We start from the raw sequence: 22675 nt of genomic DNA, 5'->3' as shown, positions 1-22675 counted from the left end.
TTTGATTTTATTATGAATTAAAAGAAAAACAATAAACAGAAGAAGAGTAAGAACTCTACCTTTCTAGAAACCTTAGCTCCCTCGCTTGCAAGACTCATCGGAGTATTCCATGTAGAAGTTCTTCAACATCCCACAAGATCTTTCTTACTATGACTCGTATACAAGGTCAAGGCTTGTGGGAGCCTCTGGGATTGGAGAAAGAGTTTTGAGAATTCTCTAGATACTCGTATACAAGGTCAAGGCTTGTGGGAGCCTCTGGGATTGGAGAAAGAGTTTTGAGAATTCTCTAGATATGTAATTTTCATTCTCGAGAGAAAGTGGGAGAGATTGATGTGTCTTTGGTTCAACCCGATGGTCCTATTTATAAGGACTCTGGGAGAATCTTTACCAAATAATATATTTGCATATTTAATATATTAGGATATAATACCTTATATAAATCATATTTAGATATTATAAGATATTGTAATATATATTTAATTAATTTGAATCTCATTCAAATACATTAATTGATTTAATATTTAATTGTATCAAATACAATAAATATTTTTTTTCCTTTTTAATATATATAATATATTAAATGTTAATTTAAACATTTCAAATTAATATATTTTTCTCCATTTAAATTTAACATATCTAATATATTAAATATTAATTTCAACCCTTCAAATTAAATATATTTTCTCTATTTATTTAATATATATAATATATTAAATATCCATTAGAACCCTTCAAATTTTCTTTCAAATAAATTAAACCTTTTAGCTGCTATTAGTAGACATTATGAACCTATAGATTATAAGCTCCAATAATATAAAATTAATTAATTAAATTTTTTAATTAATCAATTTTTGTTCATTAACTATAGGTCACTCCATTATAAACCTAGAGTTGCACTTTTATGCATTGTAGGACAAGTTATGTCCATTGATATAATCATTACAAGCAAGTCGATCCTTCACGAGTTGTTCATAATTATAGTTGGGTCAAAAGTCCGTTTTACCCCTCTAATTACATTTTTCACCTTAAGTACGATTCTCTAATGAACAATTTGTTTATGATCCATTCATAAACCAAGTCCCTCTCGGGCCAATGAGAGGGTGGGGCCCCATTGTTTAAGTCCCAAAATCAGTACTTAATAGAGCAACTCATCTACTTTTCTGATATGGAAAGGAGTGAATTCCATCCCATGATATTAGGTTCCCAACTCTCTATTTGGTCAAGTCCCCAAAATGGTAGGCATATTGAATCAGCTAACAGAGTCATTCTCACCCATGTAAATTAAAGGACAAACCCTCACAAGCAGGGAGTTCATAACTCACTTAGAATTAAGATCAAGTCACATATGATCATCATGTGAAATATTAATCTTCTCAATTAACGGATTTATAAAGAGAGATTAAATATTTCTTGGTCCAATCTTATACAAACTCATTGTATAGGATACCCCACTTACATGTCTCCACATAAACGATTTGGATCAAATCATTTGCAATGATTACAAAGTGTGTCGTATCAATAGTGTTACCAAGATAAGGCACCCAACCTTATCCAACTCTTTAGGTTATTACTTGAACACGATCCTCGTGTATATCAACCACATATTGTTCAAGATTACATTAATAACCTTGGATTTTCATACAATGAATAACATATAAATTACAAATAAAATAATAAAAAATATTTGTTAAAAACTAAATAATTAATTACGACACTCTAGGGCATAAATCCCAACATAAGATATATTCTCTAACTAATTACAATTACGCCACAAAATATATTTCACAAATATCTTTATATTTTATAAAGTTGCTCCATAGTAACTTCTTTTACTAAATCAAGCTTCTATTCTTCTCTCTTAGTTTACTCTGACGATCATCGTCAACTTCATAGCAAATTCATCTATTGACTCACTGTCCTTCATTCGGATAGCCTTGAACTCCCTCTTCAAGGTCTGCACCTTTACTTCCTTAACACGTTCCACATCACATGCATTGTTTACAACGTTTCCCACACTACCTTTGGTGAGTCCTTCCCTGCCAACATGAGAAGGACGTCCTCCGGAACTACTTGGTAGATGGCAACAATAGCCATCATGTCCTTATGCTCCTCAACTTCATCAACATGCTTGATAATGTCACATATGCCCTGTGCCTGTAAATTAAAACGCATCTTTATCGACTATGCTACGGAGTTATTCTTCGTGAGTAACGAGTACTAGAGCGTTACATTCTCCTACTTTCCTCTTTTTATCATCGTCGTATCTCCTTCAGTGACTTTGTATGGTGACGAAATTTGTTTCGATATCCTAGCTCTGCTACCAAATGTTGGATATGGCCCTATGATCCAAATATGCATAAACAGATAAATGAAACAAAAAAAACAACTTAAAGGGAGAGTTTCTTAGAACAAAACAACCTTAACCACTATACTTTTCAATTCTCATATTGTTGTTGTTAACGGAGCAAACATCTTATAAGTATTTATAGGGTTCAAAATACTAACAAATTTCCTAAAGTGTATTCTCAAGTTAAAACCACTCCCAATTCTCCTAAATAAATCATTAGACTTCTCCAAATTTTGGCAAGCTCTAGAGTAACTTCAATTGTGTGACCTCAAGCATGTGCTCATAAATGTTATGAAATGTTAAACACATTTCCTCTTTTCTATATAAGTTGATTACATGAAAGTGATGCTCGTCCATGAGGCTCTACATGTATGAAAGTAAAGTACATAAAATCATGAAAGTGATGCATAGTGAGTGAGACTTAAAATGCATGAAAGAGATGTTTTGTAAACCGGTTTGGTGACATGAAACCATGTGTATAAAATGATACACACGTTGGGTTTAGTGTACTTGAATACGATTTTAAAAACTTTCATAACATGCATGTGTTAATTATTCTAGTCTGATTGTATTTTGGAAGTTGAGCTATTATAAAAGTCAACGTCGATGGACTTCATTGTTGGATTGCTAAAGGTAGATAATCGATAGATTATGTATTTATAGCAACTCGGATGGGATCATAGAGTTATGATTATTATAATTATAAACGGTATATGGCTATATCTCTCATGTATATGTATCCCACGAATCCATGAATCTATAAATGCATGAAACAAGTTTAATATCTAACATTTTTCCGTTATTAAAAGGTTCGTGACTATATCTATAAGAGAACGTACAAATGTATTTGAATATCTTGAGTTATGGAAGTGAAGATTAGTTTCGTATTATTTAATGAGCATCTTGTATTTCATATAAAAATTTGGAGCAATATAATCCTTACATAAGGGTCATCCAACCCAACTTTCAGGCATTAAGATACACTTTAAACGTGGATGATTATCATACGAGATTCCCAACATATCATAAGATTCTCTTTCTGGAAAATCCGTACTTTTCCAAACCCAGAAAACCGACGAAATTTTAGGAGTTATCCTTGTGGCAATTACTTTTATGCATACCTCTTCTCATTGATCTATATCATACTTGATTCTCATAAGATGATACACACTAGCTAATCCGCCTCGTGCTACATCATAAGCACATTGGGAACATAGATAATTGTGGATACAATATGTTCGATATATAATACATTTGACCTTTGATTTTGTCTCAAAAATACTCTCGTTCGGTTTCAATTTTACTTGTGATTTTTATAGATATCTCAAAAATAGTTTTATCATCCAATTTTCTTTAAAATTACAATTATAATTCAATCCAAAATCACATAAATTTTTTAATTTGTTTAAAAGTTTAATTTACGAAAAAAAAAATCAAGGATATTTTTATAATTTAGAAATGGTGTATGATTAGCACACAAATTCATTGGCTTGGCAAGAATTAGGGAGCATATTTTCGTGTAGAATCACAAGCTAATTATAGTAAAATCAGCTTCCTCTATGGCTCCTCCCTCTATAACTCCTTAACAAAACGCTTCCTCTTGGTTTGTTCTTTCACATCATCAAAGCTACCACCTTCAAGACTCTGATACGGCTTGTTGTATCAATAAAGCTATCACCTTCAATGATCTGATATCGCTTGTTGTAGCGAACTGCCACAATCAAAATGCTTTGATACCCAATTGTTGTAACGAAAACAGAAGCAAGATCGATTGTACCGCTTGTTGTATCAATAAAGCTACCACCTTCAACGATTTGATACCGCTTATCGTAGGAGAATGCCACAATCAAAATGCTTTGATACCCAATTATTGTAACAAAAATAGAAGCAAGATAGATCGTACCGCTTGTTGTATCAATAAAGCTACCACCTTCAATGATCTGATATCATCAAAATACTTTGATACCCAATTGTTGTAACGAAAACAGAAGCAAGATCGATCGCACTTAGACACCTACAAACTGAAATTGAACAAGAAACACCAACCTTTGAATCTTTTCCCTCATTTTCAAATTCTCTCTCTTTTATCTTTCTTGCATGGCTGATCATACACGTTCACACACGACAGCCGACTTATACCGAATCCTTCGAGTCCCTGTCAAAGATCTCTGCAAGGGATTCATGAAATGGAACCCTTCCATGAAGAGCCCTCGAAACATGACCCCCGTCAAAGAACGTGACAAGTCCCATTGCGAAAACGAGCCCTATATAGTCACCACTCCAACCACCCCGAACTTGGACGAGAGTTTCTTTGCTAACATATCAAGGACTTTTTCTAGAACCAATAGCCGGAGAAGCAAGACGCCGTCGCCAAGTCCGCGGTCGTTGTCAAGGAACTCGAGTCGTCGGAGCACTACGCCGACTTTGTTATCGAGAGATCAAAGCCGACGAAGTAATTCAGATTCCGAATTCTTAAGGGGATCGATATCGAGAAATTTTAGTAGAAAAGTTGACGGACCGGAGTCGAATGAAACACCGATCTCTCCAGAGCTCAACTCCACAGCGGATCGATTGCTTTCGAGAAATACGAGTAGAAGGAGTCCTAAAAGTACTCCGATCATATATTCACAGTCGACGGCGTTGAAGAAACCGCCGCCGGTCGAGAAGAAACTGGAATGTACGTTGGAAGAGCTCTGCGATGGATGCGTGAAGAAGATTATGATCACCAGAGACGCCATAGTTAACGGGTCAGTTACCATTCTTCACTATAAAATTTTGGATCTTTTTTTTTTAAAAAAAAAAATTACCAAATATTTTCTTTAATTTTTCTAGCTAAATTATAGTTTTAAAACTATTTAAAATAAAATTAAAAATATTATAATAATTTGTTTTCTGTTTAAAAAAATTGTCAATCAATTTTAAAATATTTTTAAAAAGTTTTATTAATACTCTAATATTATTTTTTTTTTTCAAAAATACTTTTAAACTTTTAAATGAATTTTAAAAACATGCTTCAAAAATCAATTTGAATTTTCATAACTTTTTTAAAAACTTCAAAATTTTCATTAAATTTTTCTAAAAAGTTCAAAATATACGGCGATGAACCAATGTGATGAACTAAATTTTAAGTTAAAAATATATTTTTAAAATTTTCACGAACAGGATAATTGTAGAAGAAGAGGAGATGCTGAAAATAGAAGTGAAACCGGGATGGAAGAAAGGAACAAAGATCACATTCGAAGGAAAGGGAGATGAAAAACCAGGTTACCTCCCGGCCGACATAACCTTTTCGATCGACGAGAGAAGGCACCCGTTGTTCAGTCGAGACGGGGACGACTTAGAATTAGGAGTTGAGATCCCTTTGGTGAATGCACTAACTGGCTGTTCAATCCCAGTTCCTCTTTTGGGAGGTGACAAAATGAGTCTCTCCTTTGATACCATCATATATCCTGGCTTTCAAAAGGTTATTATGGGCCAAGGAATGCCGATCCCGACCCAACCGTCTCGAAAAGGCGACCTTCGCATCCAATTCCTCGTCAAGTTTCCGTCCGAGTTGAGCGAGGAACAAAGGGCCGAAGCTGCTACCATTTTGCAAGACTGTTCTTGAACTTTCCCTAATCAGCTCTTGTCTAGATCATCCTATGATCAAGAATGGCACCATGAAAACAGCACTTCCAAGCTTTGTGAAGGACATTGCTTCCATGGAAGTCAAGCATGTTAGCCTTCATGAAATGGACATAGCACTTCAATTATCACTGTTAAACCTAAAATAGATCATAACTGTATATACTAAAATAGTCTAAGATTTACTAGTTTATGATTTGAAGGGTTTGTTACCAAATCTATGATTTTATGGTTTGTTACCAAATCATAGATTTGGAATGTAATCTTCATTATACGCATCTATAAATACATGAGGTCGTGACCCATATAGGTCATCGTGCCATTCAATCTAACATGGTATCAGAGCATGAGCTAGAAGGGCTAGGCCAGTTTCAACAATATGACGATGCTTGCGTTCAGCAGACCCATTTTGTTGATGTGTGTGAGGGCACGAAACACGATGACCAATTCCAAGGGAACGAAAAAATGTGTTGTGAATTTTCTGATATTCCCCACCCCAATCAGATTGAACCCACTTGATTTTAGTATCTAGGAGGCGCTCAACATGAGCTTGGAATTGCAAAAATATACGAGGAGCTTCTGTACGATCATGCATCAAATAGATCCACGAAAATTTACTGAAATCATCAATGAAACTAATATAATATTTAAAACCCCCAACAGATGGAGGTGCAGGGCCCCAAACATCCGAAAAAATAAGTTCCAAAGGTGACGAAGACCTATGGGAAAAACTAGTATATGGTAATCGATGACTCTTTGCTAACTGACACGCATTACAAACTGACAAAGATGACTCACTAGCACACGAAATATTATTTAGACGCAAAATGGATTTTATTACTTGAGATGAAGGATGTCCAAGACGAGCATGCCATTGGGCGTGAGTAGTAGATCTGCTCACCAAGGCGTGCTTGAGATTATCGACATCGGATGGCTTAATAGGATAAAGACCAGATTCACACCTCCCATTTAGGAGACTTTTCCTCGACTGTCGATCCTTTATAGAAAAATGCCAAGGATGGAATTCAAAAAATACGTCATTATCACGAGAAAATTTATGAACAGAAAGAAGATGTTTGGAAATTTCAGGCACATGCAAAATATTACGCAACGCAAGAGGACGAGTAGCAGTATTAATTAGAGAATGACCAGTATGCAAAACACGCAAACCTGCTCCATTGCCGACTTGAACTTGTTCACCTCCATGATAACGTTCACGCACAGCGAGACGATCCAGGTCACTGGTGATATGGTCCGTAGCGCCTGTGTCGCTGTACCAATTTGGGTCAATCTTGTAAGAGGAAGTAGCCGCCAGTGCCGTAGGAGGAGCAGAAGAAGGTTCATCTTGATAGGACTCATCCATCCTATGCCAGCAGCGGATAGCAGTATGCCCCACTTTGCCGCAGATCTGGCAGGAAGGACGAGCAGAAGGGCCACGACGATCACCAGCAGGACGAGAGGGTGCATAACCTTGAGAACGACCACGACCGCGATCCCTACGCCCACGATTCTTCTGCTGACCACCACGACTAGCATAATTGGCAGAAGATCCAAGATTTAACTGAAGTTCAGCCTGGTGTTGTAGTTGGCGAGCTTCATACGTCATTAGATGTGCAAACACATCATCAAGGGTGAGGGCTTCACTCTTGGTAGTCATTGAGGTGACGAAGGGATCATAGTCAGGGCCAAGACCAGCGAGAAGATACGCGATCACATCATCATCCTGCAAGGCAGAGCCGGCGGCGGCCAGCTCGGTGGCTAGCCCTTTGATCTTGCAAAAATAATTTGCAGCAGATTGATCTCGTTTCTTGGACGTGGCAAGCTGATCCCTTCCTCAACTGCTGCTGGTGCTGAGCTGGTCTCTAATCCGGCCTATATAGAAGTCGGAGAGGACATGAACTGACACGTCCTGATATATCCTTCTGTGTCAACAGAGTGTGTCAGTTCATGTCCTCTCCGACTTCTATACATTGGGCGGCAGTCAAACGAATTCTCCGTTATCTACATGACACTATTGATATGGGTTTGTGTCTTACAAAGTCCAGCACTGATTTGTTGAGTGCCTTTTCAGATGCTGATTGGGCTGGGAATCCTGATGATCGTCGAAGCACTGGAGGCTATGTGATCTTCTTTGGTGGCAATCTTATCTCTTGGAGTTCGAGGAAACAATCGACAGTTTCTCGTTCTAGTACGGAAGCCGAATATAAGGCGGTTGCTGATGCCACTGCCGAATTAATTTGGATCCAAGTTCTCTTGCGTGAGCTCGGGATCTCGCAAGCGCGAGCGCCTAGCCTATGGTGTGACAACATTGGTGCCACCTACCTATCCGCCAATCCAATCTTTCATCGACGGACGAAGCATGTTGAGGTTGATTATCACTTCGTTCGTGAACGAGTATCGACTCGTCAGCTTGATGTTCGACTCATATCTTCCAAGGATCAGCTCGCCGATATCATGACAAAGCCACTGCCAGCTCCTTCTTTTAGCTATTTTAGGCGCAATCTGAACTTAGTAGTACATCGTCCAGATTGAGGGGGGGTGTTAAACCTAAAATAGATCATAACTGTATATACTAAAATAGTCTAAGATTTACTAGTTTATGATTTGAAGGGTTTGTTACCAAATCTATGATTTTATGGTTTGTTACCAAATCATAGATTTGGAATGTAATCTTCATTATACGCATCTATAAATACATGAGGTCGTGACCCATATAGGTCATCGTGCCATTCAATCTAACAATCACTACATTGAATGAATGGATGCAAAGGAGTGTCTTTGTTTTCAATATTAATACCTACAAAGAGGACTACAATGGTTGTCGCTTCTTGTGCCTCTTGATCGACAAGTACTCGGGGAGGACCAAGAAATTACCCGATCATACGTCTATAATATCATTGTTGAAACATGCTTGAACAAGAAGGCATTCTTTATATTCTAAGTATACATTTAGGGTTTATGAGCTAATATGTTCATTTCTACGTGAACCGATTCTTGGAATCGATTGTTTTTCATATTTTATCATTTCATAAATATAAGTCAAATGTCTATGAATATATCCATCTCGGGTCAATTTTATTTTTGAATATATTGCCTTAGGCCTTTAGGGTTCTTTTTCTTCGTATAAATTATCCTTGGAACAAGTTATCATAATTTGTCTATGCCTACAAATTAGACTGTATTTTTCACATATTTCGTATGGTAGAAGTGCTCAAAAAACCCGATGATGACATGAAAAACTCGATCAATTCAACTCAATTCATATGGTTTGGGAATTGAGTTGGGTTATGAACATATTTGAATTGGAACATTATAGGGATTGGGTTGGTTCATGGATTCCCTCTAAAATTAGATTGAGTTTGTAAGGACCCTAGATTTCAGTTACCTAAAGTCGCTAGGAATTATAACTCTTAAAACATCATCATATAAATCATAATTTGCAGAATGAACATACTTCATCATTCAAAACACCACTATGGTCTTACGTGTTCAAAACATAATTTAGAAATGAAATTGCAAATGATAATGAAATAATTTAGAACATGAAATGCAAACAAACCTATTCTAACCTAAGTCTAAGAAATAAATATGCTTATAGCCTATGCACTTGTCGTAGTCTCTGATTTGCGATGCCGCCGTCAACCATACATGGACGCATTGTCTTTACCTGAAAAATGATGCAGCACACGACTTGAGTATTTTGAAGAATACTCAGTAAGTGACCCCACTATAGGGGTCGTGAAAAATGCAAACACATTCAACAATGCTCTAGGAACCTATCATTAAAACATCCTAGGGGTGGCCTCCAGTCCGAACTAAATTGAATGTGTAGTACTTTCCTATACACGATCCGCACGTGCAAGTGTGAATCTCCAAGTGGTTCGTACCCCCTGGATCTATCATAATCGAGCTAGCTGTTCGTAACGACGTCCGAAGGTTAGCAGACCCCTAAGTGTCATGCTCGGCATGATCACCATTATTATCGTAGCGTACGCGTCCATACTCATCATAATAAAAGGGAAAGTATATCGATGCTTATGCAATACCAAAATGCATGGGGTCCCTCTAGTTTCTCGTCTTTAAAACGTCTTACGACACAACCCTAATTTCATCCTTATATTACTAATAGTAATATATGCGCATCAACTTTCCATCTTAACATCATAAATAACATTTGTAGGGTTGTGTCCTAGCTCGGGTCATCGACATCATGCAATATGACATTCACAACATGCATCTCAATTTAATACGGAAAATAATGTCATATTAAGGGAATAACATCATACATTGTCATCATCAAACATCACGATCATAACGCTATCAAAAAACGTCATAACCATCATAACACATCATCAAACATCATCATACAACATCATATAACTCATACATGTCATTATACATTATAGGTCATACGTCATACGTCATAATTATAAAGCATAAAGGATATGTGTCGGTGCCAATAGGCACGTGTTGTCATACAGCAAATAAGTATCTAGCCTATCTTATAGTAAGACCATTTATTTGGTAGGTCTTAGCTGGTGTTCTCCTTAAATTTTTAATACGTTAGCTCTCATTCCTTGAGAGCCGCTCCAAGTGTCGCCAGACCTCGTTTCTTATTAGGTCGTTCGTCACCTTTCATTACTACTTCACAATTGTAACAGGATTCAACTTAAAATTGTGAAATAAGGCATTCTAATGACCTTTATTAACTTAATAAGGGTACAAATCAGCTCCATAAGGGTCGAAAACATAGGCGAGCCAGATACACGATTATGAGTCGACAAGTCTGTCTGCATGCGTGACACGTGTCTTCAAGGGAGAGGGACACGTCGCGTTTTGCTTCTCGGGTCGAGGCGCAGGTTCGGGTCAGCTATTGCGGGCACGCGGGTCAAGTTGCTGCAGGACTGGGCTGATAGGGCGATTGGGCCTCAGAATCGTGGGCTGCAAGCGAGGCGGGTCGTGGTCTCGTGGGCTGCAGGCCTAGGCTGGTAGGGTGACACTGGGCCGAGACCAACGGATGTGCAATGGGTTACAGGATGAGTTCAACCCGGATTCGAATCCGACGGGTTCGTCTTCTTCGCCCGACTCTGCGCGATTTTCTAATTTCTTTTTCTCTCTCCTTTCTGCGGCTATTTTCGAAGCTTCGTGGCTTGAAGATATCTAAAACGGTACATATATAAGGTTCTCAAAAGCTCGAAGTTCCAATCTCTTTTCCGACGACAATGAACGTTGAGGAGGCACGAAAAGTATTTTAGGTGGACGTACAATGGTCGAAAATCTCTTTCACAGCATGGGTTGGTCGTTTTAGCCGTCGGGTGCGTGGCTGTCAACTCGCCGAAAAAACATCTTTTTCTCTCTCTCTTTCTACGATTTTTCTCTCTGTTCTTTGTCTGCACGTGTTTGTGGGGGAGTCAGGGAGGGTTGGCTGAAGCGTGGCTACCTGTTTGGTGACTGTGGGACGTGCTGCGTGTCACAGTCATGCTCGTCTGTTGCATAGGGCATGTCATGCCAAGCCAAACCCTTTATGTTTTTCTACGTTATAAGGCTAGTGTTGTCTTTTTGCTCGCATATATAACACCAATTTTAATTTCTCAAATCTTGCTTTCAAAATCTCTCTCTGTCCCCGTTTTCTAAAACCTTCTCCTTGAACCGGGGCCAGAGGCTCGAGCATACGTCGCTTGGCCGTAGGCAACGCAAGAACGAATTAGCTTAACTCACTTGTTGCTGGAAAGTGATGTTGACTTCTGGCAAAACGTCGACGAAAAACAAACGGCTGAAGAAAGTTCGTTCGAAGAAATAACAACGGAGAGTAAAAAGAGAGGGAGAGAATTTGCTGAAGACCGATGTTTATTTGTGATTCAGTTGAATTCTTTAACTAACAAACCTAAATATAAAAATAGAGAGAGTGGATAAAACTTAGCCCAAAGTTGGCTGCAATTTACCCTCCCCATTAGCATGAATTCAGAAATTAGAAAGGTCAAAACAACTCAACTAAATTTAAGGACCATATCTTTTATTTAATAATCTCCACCTACAAGTTGTGCTATATCTACCTTATTATTGAACTCCGATGTTTGAGTGTAGTTCTTCAAATTTTACCTGCGCCAAGGACTTGGTGAAAATGTCTCTAAGTTGTTCCTCTGTTTGGATGAAATCAATCTTGATGAGCCCTCGATCTGCACATTCTCGAATGTACTGGAATCTGATTTCTATGTGCTTGCTTCAGTCGTGCAAAACTCGATTTTTTATCAGGGAGATCGTAGCTTTGTTGTCCACGAATAGCATTGGTGGATCGCTTTCTCTCCCGATGAGTTCTTCCATTAGTCGCGCAAGCTAGACCCTCTGTGTTGCTGCCATCGAAGCGGCGATGTGTTCTGCTTCGTAGGAAGACAAAGCAACTACCTTCTGTTTTGTTGATTGCCAGCAGATCACGCCGCCTGAGAGGAAGTAGATCATTTCGCTAGTGCTCTTACGATCATCAACGTCACCGGCCATGTCACTATCACTGTAGCCGACCAGCTTGAGTTTCTCCTTTCCTCTCCCTGCGCAGTATCTTACACCACAGCTTCTGGTTCCGGCTACATAGCGCAGGATGCACTTGACAGCCACTAGATGCTCCTCCCTAGGTGCTTCCATAAACCTACTCACATATCCAACAGAATAAACAAGATCAGGACGAGTGTTTACCAGATAGCGCAGACTCCCGACAATGCTGCGGTAATTAGTGGAGTCGACTGTCGTCGTAGTGCTGGCCTTCCTTAGTTGGAGCCGGGCCTCCATTGGCGTCCTTGTAGGGTTACTGTCCGCAAGCCCAGTTGTGTCCAGCAGCTTCTTCGCATACGCACTTTGGCAGATGGAGATGCCGGTAGAATTCTGTTGCACTTCGATGCCGAGGTAGTAGCTGAGCATGCCGAGATCGCTCATCTTGAAGTTCTTTGACATCTCCTTCTTGAACCTTCCGAGGACTTCCATGTCGCCTCCAGTGATTATGAGGTCGTCGATGTACACTCCCACGATCAGTCGCTGCTTGCCATGGCCGTGCGTGTACATGCCATGCTCAAAGGCATAGCGCTTGAACTTTAGTGACAGTAGGGTACTGTCGAGCTTCGCGTTTCAGGCTCGTGGGGCTTGTCGAAGCTTGTAGAGTGCCTTGTGCAGGTGCAGTACCTTACCGGGGTTGTCATTGTCCAGGAAGCCAGGTGGTTGTCGGACGTAGACGGTCTCCTTTAGCTCTCCGTTAAGGAAAGCAGACTTCACGTCCATATGGTGAACCTCCCAAGAGCAATGTGCTGCAATTGCCAGCAAAAGACGGATGGATTCTAACCTTGCCACCGACACAAATACCTCTTCGAAGTCCACTCCTTGCTTCTGGACGTAGCCCTTCGCCACCAGACGGGCCTTGTGCTTCACAACTTCTCCTTTTTCGTTGCACTTCAGTTTGAAGACCCATTTGAGCCTTATGGCTCGGTGTCCCGGCGGCATATCCTCCAGACTCCATGTTTGGTTCTCGGTGATGGATGTCATCTCCTCTTGCATTGCCTTCAGTCAGCACGGGTTCCTTTCTACTTCGGCCAAGGTGTTCGGTTCATCTGCACTAATGGCATGCAGTTTGGCCACTTCTTCGAGCTCGTGCGCTGTCAGTCAAGGTGGTTCACCTCCTCCCACTAGGTCGTCCATCCTTTGGTACCTGGCCACCAGATCATCATCGTGATCGGCATCCAGCGTCGAATCCACAGTCCGTCGGTTCATCTGCACTGATGGCATGCAGTTTGCCCACTTCTTCGAGCTCGCGCGCTGTCAATCCAGGTGGTTCACCTCCTCCCACTAGATCGTCCATCCTCTGGTACCTTGCCACCAGATCATCATCGTGATAAGCATCCAGCGTCGAATCCGCAGTCCGTGGTGTTGCGAACTCCACTAGTTCAGGGGGTGCACCTGCGGGCGGTGGTAACGGTTCCTGATGCTGGGCTCCTCCTTCTTCCGGCTTGGTGATGAGGTACTCCACTGTGAATTGATTTGGGTTGTGGTCTGTCTCGATCACGTCGTTCCACTGCCAGAAGGTGCTTTCGTCTAAGATGACGTCGCGAGATACGTGAGCTCGCCCCCTACAGGATCATAGAGTCTCGTACGCCTTGCTCCCGAGTTCATAGGCGATGAAGACGACCTTTAGCCCCCTGGGATCGAGCTTGGCGAGGTGGGGACGCGTTATCTTCATGTATGTGATGCAGCCGAACACGCAGAGATGACGGGGATGATGTACAGCCGTCATTACGCCTTCTCCCCAGAATCTCCCAGGCATCCCGACCTCACTCTTTGCGCCTCTGCCGCCTCACTCTTTGCTTGCAGCAGGGTCATCCACGTTAAGCAGCTTTTGTCATCGACTATCAGGAGGAAGAGAAGCAGGGTCATCCACATGGGTCATCCACATGAAGCAGCTTTTGTCATCGACTAACAGGAGAAAGAGACTCTTACCGCCTGGGGTCACCGGCTTGATGGGCCCGCAGATATCGCCGTGTACAAGCTCCAACAGCTCATCGGCGCGGTAGGGTGTCCAAGACGGAAAGGGTGTGCGCCTCTGTTTGCCGATTGTGAATAGTGGCGGTCACGTCGTCTCCCTGTCGAGGTTCGATTTCACGACGTCGGGCCTCTTCGTGGCGGTGATGGAGATGCCAGCAATTCTACCCGAGATGGACCCCACAATGTGTGTATTTTTGCACTTTGCATTTTCTTCTACTCAAACCTGAGACCTGTGCGTTGTTAGGTCAACGCTCTAACCACTTGAGATATTCAACTTAACTGTTGATAAGATTGGCTCTTCTGTAATGATATACCACCGATCGCTTCAACCTGGCTCTGATACCACTTGTTGACCTCTGGCAAAACGTCGACGAAAAACAAACGGCCGAAGAAAGTTCTTTCGAAGAAATAACAGCGAAAAGTAAAAAGAGAGGGAGAGAATTTGTTGAAGACCCGATGTTTATTTCTCATTCAGTTAAATTCCTTAAATAACAAACTTAATTACAAAAATAGAAAGAGTGGGCTAAAACTTCGCCCGAAGTTAGCCAAAAATGGCCGGCCAAATTTAAGCTCTTCCATGAGCATGAATTCAGAAATTTAAAGGGTCAAAACAACTTAACTAAATTTAAGGACCATAGCTTTTATTTAATAAGTGAGTGTCGCACAATCGCAAGTCAGCTGTCATCAAAAGTGCAATTGTGACAAGTGATATCAGAGATATGTTAGCTCCGTGACATATTAAAGATCGAAACCATGTCGACGACAAAGTCGACACCCAAGTCACAAGCCTATTGGCTTGCTGTGATAGAGGAGAACATGTTGTTCCTCAAAGAAGTCCCTGACACTGTCCGCTTCCTGGAAGCACGAGTGACAGAATTGAATGAAAAAGTCGAAGAAATCAACGCAATGGGCAACCGCCTGGATGGGTTTCCAATCAAATAACTAATGTTTCGAGTGGACTCGCTCGAAGAAAAAGTTACTCCCACGAACAGCTCAAGACCTGCTGGTAGCCTTGATAGCTCTATCACGCACAAGGAGGCAAGTGGCAAAGAGTTCAACGAGCTACAAAATACCATGATGAAGTTGTTTAATGAATTAGCTGACGAATTCAAAACAACGATTGATGTCATCAAAGAAAAGATGGACAAGATGAACATTCGAATTGGGGTGACTATGAAAGTCGTGGAGAACGTCACTTCAGGACAAACTCATACAAGACCCAACAAACTGAAGTTCCCAAATCCCAGACCCTTCAAAGGGAACTGGGATGCCAAAGAGTTGGAGAACTTTATCTTTGATGTCGAACAATACTTCAAAGCCGCAGGAGCCTGTACCGAAGACATAAAAGATATAGTAGCCACAATGCATCTCATAGACGATGCAAAGCTTTTGTGGTGTTCGAAGGTGCAAGACATTGAAAATGAAGCACCATCGACTCGTGGGAAGACCTCAAGAGAGAGTTGAGGGCCCAATTCTTCCCCAAAAATGTAGAATACATAGCAAGGAAAAACTACTAGCACTAAAACAAACTGGAGGCATGGAATATGTCAAGAAGTTTTCGACGTTGATGCTAGATATCAGGGATATGTCAGAGAAAGACAAGATATTCCTCTTCATAAATGGGTTGCAACCATGGGGCAAGACAAAGATATACGAGAAAAAGATTCAAGACCTAGCCACCGCAATCGCCAGCACTGAAAGACTCCTAGACTTTGGGAGCAAAGCTAGTTTCCAAAGAAAAATAACACAAAATTCAAACACTAGGGGCAAACCAGATAAGTCGCAGGGTCATTGAAACAAATGCCCTAGTAGGCCAAACGAAATTAACAACAGATCAAATGGAGGGACATATAGACCTCCTCAGAATAACCAAGCGAGAACATCTCAAGGACTCTACCCTCAAAAGAACTACTCGACTACGCCTTCACAGTGCCTGTTGTGTAAGGGCCCCACAAACTGTCTTACTATCCTCACCGAGCCTCTCTCAGTGCACTCCAAGTGTCCATTCAAGAGAGCAACAACACAGTAGTCGAGACTACACAAGACATAAAGAAAGACCAAGACAACCCCCGGATGAGTGCGCTCAAATTCTTGTCAGCCCTTCAATGGAAGGTCGACCCGAAAGAGATAATAGAGAAAGGGCTTATGTTCATAGACGCGACGATAAACTCACGATCGAGCAAGAGCACCTTGATAGACTTAGGCGCGACCCACAACTTCATTGTCGACCAAGAAGCCCGAAGGTGGGACTCACCATAGAAAATGATCCCAGAAAAAAGAAAGTTGTCAACTCCGAGGCCTGGCCTATCGTGGGAGTCTCCAAAAGAATCCCCTTGAAATTAGAGGCCTGGTCAAGAGAAATGGACCTTGTCGTGGTTCGTAGGGACGACTTCGACGTAGTACTTGGGATGGACTTCCTCCTAGAACACAAAGTCATCTCAATGCCACTATCAAAATGTTTGGTGATTACCGATCACAACCCCAAGGTAGTACTACCTACAAGCACCAAGCAACCAAAGCACCAAAATCTTAAAATGATCTCTGCCATATAATTGAAAAGAGGACTTGCACGAGAGAAACCCACATTTATGGCTATACCTCAGATGGAAGATATGACCACTGATGAGACTATTCCAAGCGAAATCAAGGATATTTTAGCTAGTTATGCCGACATAACGCCAGAGAGCTTACCACAAACATTACCACCTTGTCAAGGCATCGATCACGAAATTGAACTCCTCCCTAGGGTTCAACCCCTAGTGAAGAACGCATAACGGATGGCTCCCCCTGAGCTAGCCGAATTGAGGAAACAACTAGACGAGTTGTTGGCAGCGGGATTCATCCGCCCCGCAAAGGCACCCTACGAAACCCCGTACTATTTCAAAAGAAGAAGGATGAGACGTTACGTCTTTGCATAGACTATAAAGCCTTAAACAAGGTGACTGTACGCAACAAGTACCCACTACCGGTAATATCCGACTTGTTTGACCAGCTTCACGGGGCCAAATACTTCACGAAGCTGGACTTATGATGAAGATACTACCATGTACATACCGCGGAAGGGGATGAGCCCAAGACGACGTGTGTAACAAGATACGGGGCTTTCAAATTCCTAATAATGCCCTTTGGTCTAACAAACGCCCCAGCTACGTTTTGCACATTAATGAACTAGGTTTTCCATTAATACTTGGATCAATTTTTCGTAGTATACCTCGACGACATAGTCGTATACAACGCAACCCTAGAAGAGCACAAGATGCACCTAAAGCTAGTGTTCGACAAGCTGTGGCAGAACCAGTTATATGTCAAGGAAGAAAAATGTGCCTTCCAAAAAACATGCATCAACTTCCTTGGACATGTCATCAGTTGTGGGTAGATCAGTATGGATAGCGACAAGATACAAGCTATCCAAGAGTAGAAAACTCCTACTTTAGTATCCAATGTACAGTCCTTCCTGAGATTGCAAACTATTATAGGCAGTTCGTCGAAGGGTTTTCACGACGAGCCGCCCCATTAACAGAACTTCTAAAGAAAGACTACCCTTGGTCGTGGTCAAATGAATGTCAAATGGCCTTCGAAGATCTGAAGACAACCATGACGAGGGGTCCTGCCCTCGGATTGGTGGATGTTTCTATGCCATTTGAAGTAGAGACGGATGCTTCCGACTTTTCCCTAGGCGGTGTCCTTATCCAAGAAGTTTACCCCATCGCTTATGAAAGTCAAAAGCTCAATGACGTAGAAAGGAGGTACACGGTCTCCGAAAAAGAGATGTTAGCTGTTGTACATTGTCTATAAGTCTGGAGACAGTACCTCTTGGGATCGTACTTCGTGGTGAAGACGGACAATAGTGTCATTTGCCACTTCTTTGATCAACCGAAGTTGACGGAAAAACAAGCTCAGTGGTAAGAGTCGTTAGTCGAATTCGACTTCAAATTTGAACACAAAACACGAAAGAGCAACCAAGTAGCTGACACACTGAATCGGAAGGGCAAACAAGCGGCCCTATGCATGTTAGCCCATATTCACTCAAGTAAGATCGATGGATGATCCACGACATCATATAAGAACATTTACTCCAAGACCCATCGGTCAAACTCGTCGTTGAACTAGCCAAAGCTGGGAAGACACGACAGTTTTAGGTCGAGGAGACCTTCTAATGACAAAAGAAAACAAATTATATCTCCAAAGAACAAGAGAACTAAGGAAGAAGCTCATCCAAGAATGCCACGATATTTTATGGGCCAGACACCCTAGATGGCAACGAACTTATGCCTTAATCAAAAAGGGGTATTTTTGGCCAAATATGCGTGACGACAAGACGTGCCTCACCTACCAACAGGACAAAGTCGAGAAAGCCAAAATCTCGAGACTCTTGGAACCTCTACCCGTGCCAACAAGTCCTTGAAAAAGTGTGTCTCTAGACTTTATAACACACCTCCCAAAAGTCGGTGAGTATGAAGCCATCTTGGTCATCATAGACCGATTCTCGAAGTACGCAACGTTCGTTCCCATCCCTAAAATATGCTCGATCGAACTAACAGCCCAACTATTTTTCAAACATATTGTGAAGCTATGGGTCATTTCGTCGAGCATTGTCAGCGATAGTGATGGTAGATTCATTGGAAAATTCTTGACTTAGCTATTCGCCCTCTTGGGAATGACTTTAAACATCTCCTCCAGCTACCATCCCTAAATCGATGAACAGACAGAACGGTTCAACTGCTTGCTCAAGGAATACTTACGTCACTTCGTCGACGCTTGTCAGAAGAACTAGGTACAACTTCTGGATGTCGCTCAGTTCTGTTTCAATTGCCAAACGAGTTCGTCTAAGGGAAAGAGCCCCTTCGAAATCGTAAGTGGATGACAACCGGCCTTGCCACATATTATTGATCATTCTTATGCAGGAAAGAACCCTCAAGCTCAGAACTTCATCAGAGAATGGAAGTAGACAACAGATATAGCCCGAGCATATTTGGAAAAAACTTCCAAACACATGAAGAAGTGGGCAAGGACCAAAGACCAGAACAGATCAGATCAGATTCCACAGTCGAAAGGACCAAAGACTTGTTCGAATATATGAAGGCCCGATTGAAGTTCTCAAAAAGATTGGGGCTACTTCTTACAGAGTTGCGTTACGCACATGGATGAAAATCCACCTAGTAATTCATGTGAGTAACCTGAAGCCCTATCATCCGATCCAAACGACGATCGGCAAAATGCAACCACCAGACCGAGCATCGGTCTGAAAACAAAAGACATCAAAGAAGTAGAGGCAATCCTGGTTGACCGGGTTAGGAAGGTAGGAAGACCTATACGGAGGATTTGCGAATTCCTTGTCAAATGGAAGAACCTCCCTACAGAAAAACAGGCTGGGAACGCGCCGAAGGTCTCGACTCCGCCGCAACCCACATCACCAGGTTTGAAAATTGTCAATTGGCAAGGACATCAACCAATTAGGTGGGGGAGGATATTACAGTGATGCTCATCTAGGGCGTGTAGCCCATGGCCGCATGTCCATGCCAAGCCAAACCCTTTATGTTTTTCCATGTTGTAATGTTTTACTTTTGTATTTCTAAGGGAGTATGACGTTTCGGCAAAATCATGTCTAGGTTTGCCAGACATGAAATGCCTCAAAATGTACTATAGGCGGATATGACTAGTTGTCAACTTCTCCCTACCAATAGTTATATACTGTGAGCAGTTGTTGTTGCCTTTTTGCCTCCATATATAACACCAATTTCAATTTCTCAACTCTTGCTTTCAAAACCTCTCTTTTGAAATCTCTCTTTGTCCCCGTTTTCTAAAACTTTCTCCTTGAATCGGGACCAGAGGCTTGAGCATATGTCACTTGCCTGTAGACGGCGCAAGAACGAATTGGCTTAACTCACTTGTTGCTGGAAGTGAGTGCCGCACAATCACAAGTCTGCTGCCATCAAAAGTGCAATTGTGACACTGCACTTCTCCCAAGCGTTGCATGAGAACTCCGATGCCTCGCCAGAATTCTCGGACTCTGACGACGATGGGTCGATTTTTTTTTTTTTTTTTATAAACATACGTTATAGAGTTGAACCGAATCGGCTCAGATTTATTGTTAATTTTAAAATATGATAAAATTATTTATTTATTATTCATTCTTGGTCGTTCTTTATAATAATTTTTAACTGTTTTAAAAGAAATTTTTCAAAAATCAAATTGAGTCGCAAATCTTAATTAAATATTTGAAAATAGCTAAATAGATACCCTATTAACTAACATTTTTATCTATATGAAGATTTATTTTATTTGAATAAATGACCTAAATAACTCCAATCAACTCATTCGTTGTGTTAGGTTCGATTCGATTCATTATTTAAGCATTGTTGTTTATATTGAAAAAAATTTACCGCTCAAGTAATTAGATTGAATCTAAAAAAATGTATGAAACAGACTACAGACTAACTCAACCCACAAACGGTTTTGGGATAAACATCGAAACAAAGGCAAGTTATGTGGGCTTTCACATGGCAAATAGCAAAAGGGACCATCAATGTTTAATCAGGTAAGTTGATTGCTGCCACCGGCTAAGCTGGAAAAGTCTTCTTATCGTGAAATAGGTACTTATAGGAATCGCTAGGATTTATCAACTTACAAGCATGTTTGTCTTATATAGCTAGAATACGCATGGCTAAAGTAAGTATTGATATCAGTAGTATGATTTGCATGTTAGAGATTTACATGTCTAGATACTAATACTCACTTAGTAAGTCAACTTAGTACTCTAAACTATATACGAAGAGTTTTGTTAGGCTACACACTCATAATAAAGCTTAAACAAGAGAGCTAAGATAAGATTAGAGTACTAAAATAGTTTCATAAATATCATGTCAAGATGTTACTAATGAATCGAGTACTCACATAAGAGAGAATTGAATTTTAGTGCTCCTAGATTATGAATGACCCCGATGCTGGTTCAAAAATTTAAGTATAAACTGTTAAGATACCCTTAACTAAAGGGAATGAACTATTCATTCTTGTTCTCGAAGCATTGAAACCAGTTTGATTTTATTAAGAAATGAAAGAAAACGTTTAATATAAGAGTAAAGATTCTGCCTTTGTAGAAACTAGAAACCACAGTTCACAAGCATCTTTAGTGTAGTCCAACAATGAAGTTCTTCCCTCGAGGTCTTCCTTGATATTGTTGGTGGATGAAAGTCCCACAACGACTAATTTAAGAAATGATCATGGATTTATAATCAAATAATACTATCTCCATTGTGACGAGGCCTTTTGGAAATCCAAAGCAAAGTTAATTCTTTTTTACTAATATACTTTAATATCTAATATATTAAGATATATCTTATTTAAATCATATTTCTTTCAACTAAATTAATTCTTTTAGTATTATTATGATCTAGATCTATTGGTTATAAGGTCTAATGATGCAAAATTAATTAAATAAACTATTTAATTAATCAATTTTATTCATTAACTATATGTCATATCACTGTAGACCTAGAGTTGCACTCTTATAGTATATGACAAGTTGTGTCCATTAATATAATTATTCTAAGCAAATCGTTTTTTCTGGAGTTGCTTGTAAGTTGTTAATAATTACAGTTGCTTGTAAGTTTGAATATCATTGATCTTCTAATGAACAATTTGTTTATGATCAAACCATAAACGAAGTCCCTTAGTCCTTTATATATATATATATATACACACGTTATGAATGTATTTATCATACTTTCTAGTGTTTGTATGCATGTCTATGTTACGATCTATGATACGAAGCGTCAGAATATGGATCGTGATAATTAGATACATGAATAGTTTGATACATTAATCACTAAATATATTAATGTACGTTAATGCAATACATGGAAGAGAATAAATTAATTTTTTTTAAATTTACTTATAATATTTATAAAAAAAACAGAATTAGTTATTATCATCCACACATTATTAAATTTTTTTGTGGGAATTCTGAATTTATCCAAAAAAAAAAAAGAAAAAAGCTGACGTGGAAAGTACACGTGGCAGTAAGTCAGAAGGCAAAGACAAAAAAAACCACGCTCCACTCCAACGCAATTGAAGCCCCAATTTCTGAATAACCACAGGGAATCTGACGCGTGTACAAATCCGAAAGACGACGGTTCAAGAAAGCGAGTGGAGTAAAACTTTTAGTCGCGCGAGTGACGTTGATGTTAC

The 22675-nt window shown here is 40.3% G+C and overlaps 1 protein-coding gene and 1 non-coding gene across 2 annotated transcripts; one reads left to right on the top strand and one right to left on the bottom strand.

Annotated features, from left to right (window-relative positions):
- Positions 1 to 4028: 4028 nt before the first annotated feature.
- On the top strand, positions 4029 to 6098 carry LOC111776356 (uncharacterized). The gene is made up of 2 exons (XM_087118217.1): positions 4029 to 5094; positions 5510 to 6098. Exons 1-2 carry the CDS (start codon positions 4445 to 4447, stop codon positions 5952 to 5954), a joined length of 1095 nt encoding a protein of 364 aa, XP_086974343.1. The 5' UTR covers positions 4029 to 4444; the 3' UTR covers positions 5955 to 6098.
- A 1465-nt stretch (positions 6099 to 7563) lies between these two features.
- Positions 7564 to 7703, bottom strand: LOC147789179 (small nucleolar RNA Z247). The gene has a single exon (XR_015412026.1). It is a non-coding gene; the product is annotated as a small nucleolar RNA Z247 (small nucleolar RNA).
- Positions 7704 to 22675: the final 14972 nt, after the last annotated feature.

The sequence above is a fragment of the Cucurbita pepo genome, chromosome 15 (assembly GCF_057944985.1).
Source record: "Cucurbita pepo subsp. pepo isolate OVF chromosome 15, ASM5794498v1, whole genome shotgun sequence".
In the NCBI taxonomy this organism is placed as follows: domain Eukaryota; kingdom Viridiplantae; phylum Streptophyta; class Magnoliopsida; order Cucurbitales; family Cucurbitaceae; genus Cucurbita; species Cucurbita pepo.
The sequence above is the reverse complement of the archived record's forward strand: the minus strand, read 5'-3'. Positions and strand labels throughout refer to the sequence as shown.